At 38.0% G+C, this 15,036-nt stretch overlaps 1 protein-coding gene across 2 annotated transcripts in view; it reads right to left on the bottom strand.

Moving 5' to 3' along the window:
- Nucleotides 1-357: 357 nt before the first annotated feature.
- Nucleotides 358-15,036, bottom strand: part of rad54l (RAD54 like) — a 35,649-nt gene continuing 20,970 nt past the window's right edge. For both annotated transcript variants that reach the window (XM_052011094.1, XM_052011093.1), the window contains 7 exons: nucleotides 12,911-13,050; nucleotides 12,272-12,382; nucleotides 11,154-11,277; nucleotides 8,423-8,501; nucleotides 5,390-5,569; nucleotides 3,077-3,240; nucleotides 358-2,435 (listed from right to left, as the gene is read on the bottom strand). In XM_052011094.1, coding sequence (XP_051867054.1) covers nucleotides 2,234-2,435; nucleotides 3,077-3,240; nucleotides 5,390-5,569; nucleotides 8,423-8,501; nucleotides 11,154-11,277; nucleotides 12,272-12,382; nucleotides 12,911-13,050 — 1,000 coding nt within the window. In that variant the 3' untranslated portion in view covers nucleotides 358-2,233. The remainder of the gene's footprint in view (nucleotides 2,436-3,076; nucleotides 3,241-5,389; nucleotides 5,570-8,422; nucleotides 8,502-11,153; nucleotides 11,278-12,271; nucleotides 12,383-12,910; nucleotides 13,051-15,036) is intronic.

Here is a 15,036-nt window from a genome sequence, read left to right as displayed (position 1 = left end):
CCAATGGTATTGATTGCATAATACAATAGCAGTTTATAAAATTGATGCATTTTTAATAAATCAAATTTCATAATCCCAGTATGTAATTTTCTGTTTCAAGTGCTAATTGTATTCGTGGAGATGGACTACTTGAGTTTGCAACATTCCTAATGAGAGCTGAATCAGAACTGCCTGGGGGGCTAAAGCTGAAAGAACTGAATGTAAGCGAGAACCTATTCTTCAGAGATCCTGTACTTACCCAAGAGGCACTTGAACTCTTCAAAAACAAATGTCATGTAATCACAGTACAGTCTCTTACTGATCCATTACAGGCACTTGCTGACCATTCCAGTGTAATGTAAACATTCCAATATCTACATTGTAGCCTCTGTTCAGATGGATTTGTTATTTTATGACCAAAGCTTTTTGCATACTTGCAGTTGAAAAGTAGTTTGTGTTTTCTTTAAACTGACTTGAAATCCAAGCCAAAATACTCATTCAAGCCTTCTGTTTAAGTACTTTAGACAGGAAAGACAATGAAATAGGAATTTTTCCCCCCAAATTCTCATACAGCACTTTGTACTAAAAGGCAATATTTTTAGTAGTAGGATTTTGTTTTAGGGTGGCTCAGTAAGCCTTGGAATGTACTAATCTGCTCTATTCTTTTTATGCCTTAATATTGCCTGGTTTTATAAAGATAACAGTTTTAGGTAATGAATTATTGAGTGAAGTATTCTAATGAAGTTTTACAATAAAGTTCACTGAACAAAGCTTTTTTAAGTACAAGCTAAGAGTTTAGCTACACCAGTAAATAACAGACAATGTAAGAGTAACTTGACAGCAGCAGCATTTGACCAGTTATGGCATCAAGGAGCCTCGATAAAATAAGTCAAGGAAATCTTTTTACTGCAGAGTCAAAACCTCTCAAGTGTGGTTCTTGTTTCACATTAATCACCTTAACCTCAATGTTTTCAAAGCATGCTGCTTCAGTACCCTCCCTACTGATCTTCATTTCCTTGTTCAACATTAGTCTATGGGAACACCATCAATAACAACTGGCTGAAAATTCTGAAACTTTTTGTTTATCGATCAGCACATGACATGGTGACAGAAGCCATTCTAGATGGTGCATACCACCACAATCAAGGTCAATTAGAAATGTGCATTAAATACAGCCCTTATCACTGATACCCACATCCCATGAGAGAAAGGCAAATCTTTATATAAAGATTAACCCAAACATACTTCACAATTTAAAGGAAACTGGTTTGCTTCAGCCACAATTTACATTCAAGCCAAAGGGAAACTATGATTTTTATTGGCTTAGTACATTAAGTTCAGTACTGTACAACAGGTACATTTAAAAATGAGAGAGACAATTACATTTGTCCCTGCCACAGATGATCACATCGTGGATTCAATGAAGGACAATAACCAGGGCCTTCTGATAAATTTAAATTGCAGACAATTGATGAGGGCAGAATAAGTTAGCCATTAATTATAGCTGTAATTTATTAAGCCATCAGAGGTAGTTCAACTGAGAGCAGATAGTGTTTTAGGCAAAGCCAAAGATAAAATATTACATCTCCAAAAAAAATAGTGGGAAACAGTTAGTACTGATGTTCCCAATGATCAGCGAGTCTTATAACAACACACCTGAGTTAACCATTATTTTAAAGCAGTACTTAAATGTATTGCCGACAATGTGGCTCAATGATCCATGATCATCAGGAATCTTGAAATTCTAAGCTTTTTGCATCAGAGATAATAACAGACAGAAGATAGTATTATACACATGAATTTTAAATCAGCTATTCCTCAAAGACTTTGAACATGAATACTGTTTTAACACTTGTATTACTGAATCATCCCCACAATTTACAACTTCCCAATACCCTTTACAAAATATAGTTTAGAACAACCTTTTGCCTATTCACAGAATAAATCATAAAACATCTTTACATGTCTGCTATGCAGACATTCATGTTCCACAACAATAGACAAGAGATGTATTTTATATGAAAATGATACAACATTCAAGGGCTCTTCTAGCAATGCGTACAAGGCAGCAGATTCAAATAAATGAAGTCAAGGTGGACTAACACAGCCAGATGATCCTCATCAGATTCCTCAAAGTTCAGAACCTCCTTTGATGGCATACTGGAATGCAATAAGATTTCTTAAAGGCAAATAATCCATCTGAGTCACCTTTAACTAATGAACCTTCACTAATTTTGCACAACCATTGGGTATCTCAGATAACTCCACGTTGCTCCTCATGGGAGTGGTGATGAAACACAAAGGAGACTGCAGCATCCCAGGCTGACTGAAGAACCATATCTCGCAGTCCACGTTTATTCGCACAGTGATTCCACTGAGAGAGATCTGATGTACAATCAGAGCCTTCAGGAGGAGGGCGCACCTGGTGACTATTCATGCATCGACGACACTTCAGCCTGCAGAAAGAAATAGTAACACCACAGTGAGGCTTTAGACAAAGACAATAAATTACAGTGATTCACAAAACCACTGCAGTTTAACTGTTCGGCTGATCTTAATTTTTAGTTGACCTCTGTCTTGTGATAATTTCTGACCTACATACAACAGATTCAAATTTAATTAAATGCAATGAACTTTGAATTGAAGATTCCCTGTTTAAGTGCATAACTTACATCGACAAATGTTCAGTCTCACATATCCCCCCATGTTGAGGGAAAGGAAATAAGATAAACGTCAAAATGGATTTGTAATGCATTTCTCCTATAGCTGGGATGTTTGACAGCAATTTTCCCAGCAGTAACAACGTGTGGTGCAAGCATATTAAGAAAAAGCACACCAAAACTATGGATTTGAGCCCTATCCTTTGCCATTCCTCACAAAGTACAATATTTCCTCTGTTCTCTTTCCATTTTGTACAAATTATCTTCATTTCCTTCTCTATGAGAAGCTTTATTTCTGCTTTTTGTTAGTTACATTTATCCTTAATGATCAATATCACTCCATACCCTGCCTTTATAGTAACTCACCACATTACTATGCTTCTCTGAAGTAACAGATTTAAAAATAGCTGTAAAATTGATCAGGTTATAATTCTTACCTGTCATGTGTGTCACTTGCTGTGTTCTCATTTAGAGTAAAGAGCTCCTTAAGCTCTCCAAGGGAGAAGTGCCGTTCAACATCTTGCTCCTCATCAACTACACAGCTACTCAGTGCCTTCTTGTGAGTTTGACGCTGGAAAATCTTCTCCTCAATTGTCCCTGTCTGAAACATTACAGGACATAGATACCTTTGGGTTCTATTATTTCAATAACATCTTGAAAGTCTTCACCCAAATATTTAGTCAAGTACAGAGTCTCTCTATAAAAGACATATTTGTTCTAATGTTTTGAAACCTGGGACTATATTAATATATTTTCAAACACTCCAGCTGATCAAAAAAAGCTTCTTTAAAATGATAATAAATAAGGCTCAGTACAAATATGCCAAAATATGTAATAAATGGTTTGGCAACCAAAAACTTCACAGAAAAGCTCAAAGCTTATAAAGAGGATGCCATGGTTCCCCTTCTCCAATGCAAAGAATCTTTGCAAAGTCATTAAAATTAATGCTGTAGTACCAGAGTGAAAAAGATCTAAAGAGAATAAATTAGAATTGCATACCACCTCATCATAATCTGCATTTTACTAAAAGTGCTTTGCAATCATGGATTACTTTTGAAATGGAGTCATTGACATTATATGGACAAACAGAGCACCTAAATGATGGGCAAAATGGTCAGCATGGATGTGGTGTACATAAATGTGAATAATAAATCCCCAGAAAGAGCAGTTGAAGTGAATGGCTAAGATATCAGGAGAATTTTCTGCTCTTTATCTTTAGATTTTCCCAGACAGACAAGCTTTGGTTTACTTGTTCACTTTCAAAAATGTCAATTGACAATCTAACGCTTACAGTAGTTTTTAGTTCAGATTATGTAACTTAAATCCTGGAGTATGGCTTCAACCTGCAATCTTCCAACTCGGAAAGAAGAGTGCAGGCAACTGAGCCAACCTCACACACAAAAATTGAATCAGGAAACCTAGCTAACTGATAAAACTACAACCTACCATTTTAAACTCATTTGTTATTGTAAAGAATCCATATAAGCCATAGCATATTTAAATGGCTGAATCCATTTCATTAAGGTGAGTTATTAGAAAATAAAAGAACTAATTGCAAATTTCATAGAAAAACATTTGAGGTAGATTGGCTGACTCCCAAAACCAGAAAAAAATTGCAAGAACAAGCTCAAGCAATGTGCTGGTTATGGAGATCTTATGGAGATTTATAGACCAATATCTAGCAACAATTACCCAGATTTTGTTTACCAACCACCTCAACCCTCCTCCCAGCATTTTATCAGAACGTTTCATATCTAAAATCACAAATAGGTATTGTCAGGGGACACAGAAAATTTGGGGCATATTTAGGTAATGTCACTGATATCCCTTGCTCAAAAATTCTATTCAGAACACTATTAGCCAAGAATAATTAACAGTTTAGTAAAGTATCATGCATGGTTTATCCAGCTAAATAAAATCTTATTTTTAAACCACTTCTTTATCTAAATCGCTGCTTTAAACCATGCCGGCAACATTTCATACAGGATTACATTACTTAAATTTAATCCAGACATGGGCCTGTTCCTCTGCTGTACTGTTCTGTGTTGTAACATTGAAAAATCCCAATATATTTAAGCAATGTAATCAGAAAAAAAACTGGATGCCAAGTTTGGAATAGCAAAGACTTGACAAAAATAAAATGTGGATTTTTAGGAGTAATTCAAAGGAGGCAGATGAAAAGTCATAGCTTTAATAACGAATTCCAAAAGGTAGCCCTGGAAGTGTGTGACACCAGATCCTAGGGTTTTACAGTTGGAGGACTTAAGAATAATGCAAGAACATGAAATGATTCAACCTCAGATAAAGTATTAGGGACCAGGAGCTTGTCTAAATCATCAAACTTGTGGCCAATGATGAATGGAAATTGGAAGAGATGAGAATACCTATGAAAAAGAGTACTGTGCTCTGGTAATTTGTCACAGCAACCCCAGAATGTCACCAATCTATTTAGCAACGTGCAAAAATTGTTCATTATCAAGACAAATTTTTACTGGTTGCGTGTATAAACATAGGCCACAACTGAATCATACACTTTAAAAATAAGCAAATTTTCCCTACTACTTGTAATTACTTTTAAAAATCACCAAGTGTTATAAAGAACTATATTCAAATACATTATAAACTGTTCAGACTTCTCTCCCCTGATACAGCTGACTATTACTTTCAATTTGATTCAAATACTTCATTATCTAGACATAACACTTTAAGAATGCCAGAACTGCAACCATAACAAATCATCAGCTCCTTACCGACAAAAGCCTGTAAATGTAGCAAGTCTTCTTCTGTCCATCTCGCCATATACGAGCCATCGCCTGCTCGTCATTAGCTGGATTCCAATCTGGATCAAACATGACCAACCGGTTTGCACCAATTAAATTCAAGCCACACCCACCAGCTTTACTACTCAACATGAAGACAAATTCAGGATTCTGAGGAAATAAAATATATAAATAAATAAACAGTGGCACCCTGGCAAAATCTTACTTCATCCTGAAGACAGTCAGCGCCTCCTTCCCAGGGCACCAATGCTCAAGACGAGAGGTCATGGCTTTAAGGTTATGGGTGGGAGGTTCAGGGGAGATGTCAGAGGGAAGTTTTTCACCCAAAGAGTGGTTGGTGCATGGAATGCACTGCCTGGGGTGGTGGTGGAGGCAGATACATTGAACAGGTTCAAGAGCTTGTTGGATAGGCATATGGAGGAACGTGAGATAGAGGGATATGCGGGAGGAAGGGGTTAGGTAGTGTGAGGGTGGTCTGATGGACGGCACAACATGGTGGGCCGAAGGGCCTGTTTTGTGCTGTATGGTTCTATGGTTCTAAGATTTATGCTAATTATAAAATTGAATTATAAATATGGATTTCCTAAACAAATAAGGAGCATAAATTTAAGGCATTGGAGGACCTCAACTGCACAAGGTTTGGACCAATTGCCTTAGTTGTGGGATTAGTGGAAACCAATTGCATTCTGCATCTGAAACTCTACATTAGAGCTAGGGTCTGAGTTAATTGCCCTGATTAGCAAATAAAGTACAGGATGTGTTAACAGTTTAGGTAAAAACTTAAAAGCATAATAAAATTTGTAACCAAATATGACATAATTACTTGTCTAATTTATGTACAACTTACATAGCAGAACTTATTCCTGCTTGGCATGGTATTAAATTCTACATACAATTGAGTATGCAATTACTGAGAAATATACAATTAAAACAGAGATGCCTAACTATCATTTTGACTGAGATGACTTAGTTGAGATGGACGTAGAAATACATTTTCACAAAAGTTGTGAACAGCTGAAATTTCTGCATCATTTTAAAGAGGATTTTTCAACGAATCAATCATGAGGAAATCCTCTGTGGGACTGTCGAGAAATTAAAAGTAATAATTGTAATTCATCACAGAAAATTAATCTCCCATTAATCAGTTTAACCTAATTGTACTAATAATAGAATACCAATATTTTTTGTAAGGGCCAATGCAAAATGCTTTGATTTTATAATCTCTAATGATGCAATTTAAAATTCTCAGATCCCTAGTAGAATTACCCTAGCTCTGTAACCTCCTCCAGTCCTAAATCCCTCATACTTCTTCATCTATCTTTCATATTCCTGATTTCCTTCACTGTGCCATTGGAGACTGTTTGGGCCATTTTCAAAGAGCTTGTTACATTCTCAGCTCACTGAATTTTGGATTTCATACTCCATGGGGAGAGGAGCCTGAAGCTCAGGGAACAGAATGAGAAGTCTAGGCAGACAGGTTCAGCTTTGAATGGCCCTCATTCTCCAATTGCTCTGGTTGTGGTGACTGAGCTGGACTAAGTAGTACTAGAGTTAGTTTCAGGTTAACTGGAAAGATGCAAGTTACCAGACAGAATCCTTATCAGGGCACAGCTGCAAATTCAAAATGCAATTGACTTCCACTAGTTCCACATTGGGGAATTCACCCAATCCAACATCCAGACAGCCAGCAACGAACCAAAAGGAGTCTCAGCCTTCCATCAGAAATCTGTGCCCAGGAGAGGCTGGGCTTTTGTAGCATTACTCCTCCTTCCTTCTTGGTTTATGCAGGTCCTTCTCTGCAAACGGTAGCAGGAAATGAAATCTATTGTCTATCGTGAGTTGTGCTGCAGGATTTTAGATACTCTGGTTTTGTGAAATGTGTCAGACCCACAGCTAATTAACCCTCAGTTTCAATTATCTTGAGGACTTGTTATCACTAATCACCAAATATATCAATAAGTTTGAGATCAAAGGAAGGTTCCTCAACTTTGGTGAATGGACGCAAGAGGAATAAAAAGTCCTACAGGTTGTGATGGGAATGGGATGTGTATCAGAGGTCAACATTGCGAGATCATTTACAGCCAAAGAGTCTGTCAATGTTCACAAAATAGAAAAGGCCATGGAGCAAGACTTCAGGTTTTGCTGCCACACAGCAGATCCTATACCAGTAATTGTCATTGCCAAAGAGACACATGAATCAGCTAGTGGCCATTACCTGAGGCCTTTACACTGGACATTATCTTCTCCATCACAATGGCTACATGGGAGGAAGAGATTGCCATTTTGCAGCCTTCACTCCCAAGCTTCACCCTAGGGGCCTAGCCCAACTCTAATGCAGTTCAGGGTTCACTACATTCAACACAGAGAAGATATGTAGAGCATCTATTTATTTAAAATACATTGATTATATTTTGGTGTTAACTAGAAAATATAGCACAATAACTGACATTCATGTTAATCGCATACATTTACACAGATTAGTTTCCTGGTTGAGTGAAGTTCCAATAACACTCAAGAAGCTCGACATCATGAAGGACACAGCAGCCTGCTTGATGGGCACCCCATCAATCACCCTGAACCACACAGAGGTTGCAGTGGGTACCTTCTACAAAGTTCACAGCAGTTACTCACCCAGGCCACTCCAAGCCCACAATCTACCACCAACCACAGGGGCAGCAGGTGCATGGGAACATCACTATCTGCTGGTTCTCCTCCAAGTCATGCACCATCCTAACCTAGAAATACAATGTCAGTCCTTCATTGTTACTGGGTCTAAATCCTGCAACTCACTAACCAAGTGCTGTGGGATTATCTACACAAGAAAGAATGCAGTGGTTCAAGAATGCAGCATACCACTACCAAGGACTATTATGTATGGCAATAATGCTGGTTTTGCACGTGATGTCCAGATTCCAACTTGCTTTAAATTTCAAGCTTTGCAGGTATAATATGCAGAGGAATCAGGCATTACTTTAATTCTTAAAACCATATGCTGTAGCTTACTGTAGGATTATTGAAACGCTCCACAATCTTGGCCCTCTTTTTTACTGTCATCGTACCATCCAGTCTAACATAAAGGTACCTGATAGATGGAAAGGAAGTTAAAAGTTATTCTTTTAATCATGAACAAACATTCGATACTATAGAAACATAGTAACAAATCTATTATCTAAAAGCAAAAGATGCATAGGATCACATTATCCATGTATCTTTTGGTTCTCTCTATGTCATGCCACTTCTATGATGTTTATTTCAACCCTCATAACAAATGACTCAAATATAGTCTTTAAGATTGCTGTCAACTTCAGCAGTTTTTTTTTGCTGAGGATGAAAATGTCAAATACTAGAGGACATGCATTTAAGGTGAGGGGGAGAAAGTTTAAAAGAGATGTACAGGGCAAGTTTGTTTTCTATACATTCATGGAACAGGCTGCTAGGAGCAGTGGTGGAAACAGATACAATAGTGGTGTTTAAGAGGCTTTTTGACAGACACAAAACATGCAGGGAATGGAGGGATATGGATTACGCACAGGCAGAAGAAATTTAGTTTAATTTGGCATCACGTTCAGTGCAGACATCGTGGGCCAAAGGGCCTGTTCCTGTGCTTCAAATTCCACAATGTCAAAACAAACATTACTGCTAACACTCAAATAGAAGTGGTTTCATTACTAGTATTGATAAATTACAAAATCAAAACAGTCTTTCTTTCATTCTCCACTCCTTCTTCATTTTAGTTACAAATTTCAAAATAATAAACCCAACATTCCCAAAAGGAAGGTTGTGCATTCCATGTTGCTTTTCATACCCTCAGGAGATTCTAAAGTGCTTGACAGCCAAAGAAGTACTTTTGAAGTATTTGAGATCATGTCACAGTGTATGTACACTGTTACAATGTAGGGACCAGGAAATCAAACTGCACACAGTAAGAAGGCCTTAAAGGCAATGGGGTAATGACCAGACTTAATTTTTTTTCAATGGTTCATCCAAAAGACATCACTTGCAACAGTACAACATGCCCTCAGTATCATGTTTATTCAACAGGAGAGGTGAAGCCACAGGTCAAAATCTCATGTAAAGAATGCCACCTCTTCACCTCTCATTATCTAGACTATAAAGTTTGAGGTGAGATTGTGTGCTCATGCTCCTGGAGCAGGATTTGAAACCATGACCATCCTAATCAGAGAGGTGAGGAAATGCTGCTATCTCTGAGGAAATTTGCACTATTTTTGTCATTTTTAACCTACTATTTATCTTATTCTTTGAATTGAATCCATACTTGAGATTCAAGCTATATTTTTAAACCAGCATTTAACCAGCCTTCAGCTGGTTGAACATCTGCTTCGAAAATAGGTAAGCTTGATTACAGAGGTATTTGAGGGGAATCCTAAAACAGGAGAGGTGGCAAGCTGGAGAAACTTTAGGAAGACATTTGAGAGGTACAGATGACTCTTGTGTTGCAGTGAGGGGAGAATCACATTCCTAGAAGACATGCCATAATTGCAATTTTCCATCGTCCACACATGCATCAAGAAACTAGAATTGAAAAAAGAAAATTGTTCACAGGCCATTCCCAGGTAACGAAAAGGTTCTGTTTTTACAGATGTTCATAAGTTGATTTTGTCTGCAAGTTGGAAAATATACACAAAAAAAAACAGTTGATATGTTAACCATACCTCAACAGTATTGTAATGAATGGTGTCAAAAGCACATAAGACTGATAAGAACAATCACTAAAAGTGAAGAGAGAGATTAACCTAGTTCTGCCATTCATAGGAACAAATGTACATATGTCAGACTTTTGAATTTAATAATATTATGGGAGTTTGCTTGTACATGGGAGTGTCCGTAAGTTGGGCATTCAATCCAGGGACAGTCTGTATTTATTTACATTTTTTTCCACATAAATTCCATGAGAGTGCATGTCATTTAGCATCTCAAATCTTTAGGTAGTGAATTGTGAATTCTGCAAAGGTGAAAATCCATGACTCAAAAGGCTATAATGTGGGGGGGAGGGGTCACCTGTAATAGTGAACAGGGTGCAAGCAACTTGGGAACTAGGGTTGTAGGGCTGGAGAGAGTTACAGAGATATGGTGGAGGAAGCGCATGAGGGGGATTTGAAAACAAGGCTGAGAATTTTAAAGTTGTGACATTACTAGGCAGGAGTCAATGCTGGTCAGCAAGCACAATAGGTGCATAGGACTTGATTAGAACAGGGATACAGGCAGAATTTTGCATCAGCCTTCAGATATCCACAGGTTGATGTATCAAAATTAACACGTGTATTTGTGATGACTTTACAGAGAGGACACACAAATCACTAGCTGAAAATACTTTCATCTCAAGCCCCACACTCAGACTTTCAGATATAATCTAGGCTAACACTTCAATTTAGATTTCGGTATAGCCATCATTCTGATGAGATGTTGATCACTGTATCAGTACTGTTAACATTGACAGTGAAGATCCAACAGCCAGCACAGAATTCTGTTTAGGTTCCCCACATGGGATGGAATGTACAATAAATTAATTATACTTCATTTACAACCTCAATTTTACAGCTGCAAATCAATTTCAGGCTATACTTGATAATCAAGTTCACAGTTTTACTTGTTCCAAAATATCTTGTACAATATGTTACAAGATTTTTACTGAAGATTACTTTGTAATATCTACCTGCAGTGGAAGGTGCAAACAGGTTCAAAATATGTTTTTACTTGTATTGCCCTGACTCACCTCCTATCTCTGCAAAGTTTCTCAAATAAATCCAGAGTTTGTGTGTAATTTGATACCAGAACCACCTTATCAGAGCTGGTACTTCGAGTCATCGCTAAGATATAGTCAAGGATAAGCATCTTGCCTGGAGTAAAACAGACGTGGATTAAAAGAGACCTTTAAAAATATCATATTTTACAACCTATCATTTAAATACAAAGATAAGAGTGCTTCTTAAGATTGCTGGTAAAAATTTCATCTGAGTTTCCTTGCATCCAGTGATATACTTGGGTGACTGCAAGAAGGGAACAAACAAGGTGGAATGTAGGTCCATGTCTGAAGACTGCTGAGGAAATTGCCTTCAAGGGCACAGGAGAATAGTAGTTTTAGTTTCCCCTGTAAGTCAGATAACAAGTAAATTCTGGCAGGATTTGCCAGGCATTAAATAATTTATGGCACTGCTTGTTGCAAGCCTTGATCCAATGGGCCAAATGGCCTCCTTCTGTGTCATAGTGAGAAAGAATAAATTCTCTGTTTGCACATTATCACAACAAGGTTAGTATAGAGGAGAACTGAAGTAGGACCCACAAGAGTACTCCAGGGCTGAAACCCTTCATTAAGTAAAATACTACCCAGTGAAGTCATCCTTCCTAAAGATGATCCTATTTTCACCTGACAAAAATGCTGCAAGCACCTTCTCACACCAGTAGTTCTGACAAGGAAGTTGACAAACTACAGCAAAGAAAATTGAGGGACTTTTAATAGCTTTGCTCAAATATTTGAAGAGTTTAGCAGAATACAACTTGATGGTGAATTACTAACAAACAATAAATGCAGCAACTGGGAGGTGGGGGCTAAAAGTATGTGAAATGCAACTAGTGAGCATTGGTTTACATGCTGCTGCCCAATGCAAATGCCAAATGGAACAAATATACAATATATGGATAGCTTCTATGAATCCAGTGCAACTGTAGGCAGCTCAATCTAGTGACATTTCTAGATAATAAGTAATAACCAGCCACTCTGTTATGGGAACAAGTGTAGAGCCCAATCGAACATGCACAGATTACTCCATGATTAATAGAAAGCATTAGAAGTGGGAAAACTAATTCTGAATCAGGAATTTTGACTTGCTTTACCAGATAACTGAGGCTCCACTGATTTTGTACTGTATCCTGATGGAAAGAGATCAAGAGCTCCCCGAAATCCTCCCTCACCATCCACACACTTCTCATAGATCAATGCCGGGTCTACACAGTAAAGAAAACAGTGTCAGCTGAAACATAAATGGTAAACTTTCTCCTAAAGAAGTTATTCACATTTGATCTAATTCATTCATTGTGTAAAAAGATTGGATCCTGATTTCTGTACAATTTTACATTTTTATCATCCCTCTCATTGACTGAATTCCACCAACTTTTCCCAGGCTTTTTCATTACAACTGGCTGCCAAAAGATATACAGCAAGTCCATTTCCCCAAAAAATTTTAATTCAGCAATGTGACTTAATTCCCAACAGCAGAACACATTTACTGTATCAGATACGAATGTTTCTATCTACTCACTGACTGATTTCTGAGCAAGGCCAATGTGAAATGTTGTTAAAAGAGTCATTTCAAACTCCTCTTTTACTCTTTAAAATGTTAGTTCTTCAATAAAAAATAAACTGAGACTTTTCCTTTTTGTATATCCCCAAAAAACTGAAGTATGTAATTGCTATATTATGAGACATTAAGACAGACAAATATTGATTCCGACTCTAATTATTTTACTACTCACGGTTACAAAGTTTTTTTAGCGAGGTAATTGAAGACAGGGAGGAAATGCTTATCTTCCCATTGTGAGCTTGCTCCACTTCTAATGCTGGTTTGGCTTGTTTTAAGAACAGCTTGTACAACTCTAACTGCAGGGGAGTGAGTCTGAAGAAAAGAAACAAGACTAATATAATTTGATTAAAATGAAGAACATAGTGCAGAAAAAATACAGATTCATCTTAACTTGTTTTACTCTTCTGTAGCGGGCAGGGGCTAGGTACAAAAAATAGGAAAAAGAGTTACTGTGAACTTTCTGTATAAAAGCTATACGTAAAAGTTTATTCAATTGGACAAGTGAAATTCAATTAAAACTGCCGAGGTTATAATAATTGATTTTTGAAAATGCTTTTGGTTTTTGCAGAGTAAAACCAATAAGCCTACAAATATGATAAGTGCGATCATTATTAACAATAGAAGCCGTCTCCATTTCAACGTGCACGAGTTGTACTTGCAGAGCTGAAATTCCAAAATTAATTTTATCCTCCAACAAAAATGTTTCCTTAATATAAATTATTGAGCAGATTCCAGAGAAATTGTACTGGAATGGTTGTACAATGTTATATTTTATTAACTCCATCTATGATGCTCACCTTCAGACTGTCATTTACCAGTAGAGAATAAAGATTACATTAGAAAGCAAGACTTGATGCTGTTCAACTTTCCATTTTCTCATGGACAACCAGGATGGGTGCTAAATGCGACACACAAAGTGCTGGAGGAACTCAGCAGGTCAGGCAGTATCTATGGAGGGAAATAAACAGTCGACTTTTCCGGTCGAAACCCTTCATCAGGACTAGAAAGGAAGAGGGCAGAAGCCAGAATAAGAAGGTTGGCAGAGGGGGAGGAGCACAGGCTGGCAAGGTGATAGGTGAGTCCAGGTGAGGGGGGCAGTGGGGGGGGGGAAGGTGGTGGGTGGGCGAGGGGGGATGAAAGGGAGTGATGCAAGAAGCTGAGAGGTGACAAGTAGAAGAGGAAAAGGGCTGGAGGAGGAGGAGGAATCTGGTAGGGGAGGGAAATAGACCATGGAAAAAAGGTAGAAAATAGATGGGCAGGTCATGAGGGTGGGGAGGGGAAAGAGAAGGGGTGAGGGGGCCACTGGAATGAGGGAAGACAAAGGCGGGGGGGGGGGGTTAACTGGAAGTTGGAGAAATCAATGTTGAGGCTGTCAGGTTGGAGACTACCAAGGCGAAATATGTTGTGTTGTTCCTCCAACCTCTGTCTGGGCCTCAATGTGGCAGCAGAGGAGGCCATGGATAGACATGTCAGTATGCGAGTGGGATGTGGAATTGAAGTGGCTGGCCACCAGGAGATCCTTGCTTTCGTGGCCATAAATGCAAGCCTTACCACATCTCATAAACTTAAAAAAAAATGCATCATGCCAAATTTTGGCAACCTGTTTTCATAATTTAATCACTTATGCCTAAATGTAGGGGACATTATAACATTTGCAGATTACACAAAAATTCACCACCTGGTCAACAGTGTGGAAGAAAGCTTTACTGCAGAAAGAAATAGATAGTCCAGTCAGTTAACCAGAGAAATAGCAACTGGAGTTAAAATCCAGGAAAGTACAAGATGATACATTTGAGGAGGCGTAACAAGGAAATAAAGAATAGAGAGGTTATTGAATGGTGCTGAGGAAGGACCATGGGAGGGTACATCTACAGATCCCTAAATGTAGGACAGATCAATTTGAAAAGTCTTCCTTTATCAGCTGGGTCATAATATGAGAGCAGGAAGGTTATACTCAAATTGTCTACAACACAAGTTAATATAGTTAACAAGCCAGCATTTATTGCCTATTTTTAATTGCTCTTGAACCGAGTGGCTTGATAAGCCATGCCAGAGTAAACCACATTGACCTATATGTGACTCAAAATGCACCAGAGTGGGTAAGGATGACAGATTTCCTCTCCTGAAAGACATTAGTGAATCAGATGGGTGTTTAAAACAGCTTAGTAGTTTTGTAGTCATCGTTATTGTCCTGGTGGTTATGGTGGGATTTGAACTTGGGTCTCTGGATTTTTATTCCTGTAATTTAACTGCTGCACCATCACCGTACCTCCTCTTTGAACAATGCATACAGTTCTG

Source organism: Pristis pectinata, chromosome 3 (assembly GCF_009764475.1).
Source record: "Pristis pectinata isolate sPriPec2 chromosome 3, sPriPec2.1.pri, whole genome shotgun sequence".
NCBI lineage: Eukaryota > Metazoa > Chordata > Chondrichthyes > Rhinopristiformes > Pristidae > Pristis > Pristis pectinata.
This window is presented reverse-complemented; position numbering and strand designations above follow the sequence as displayed.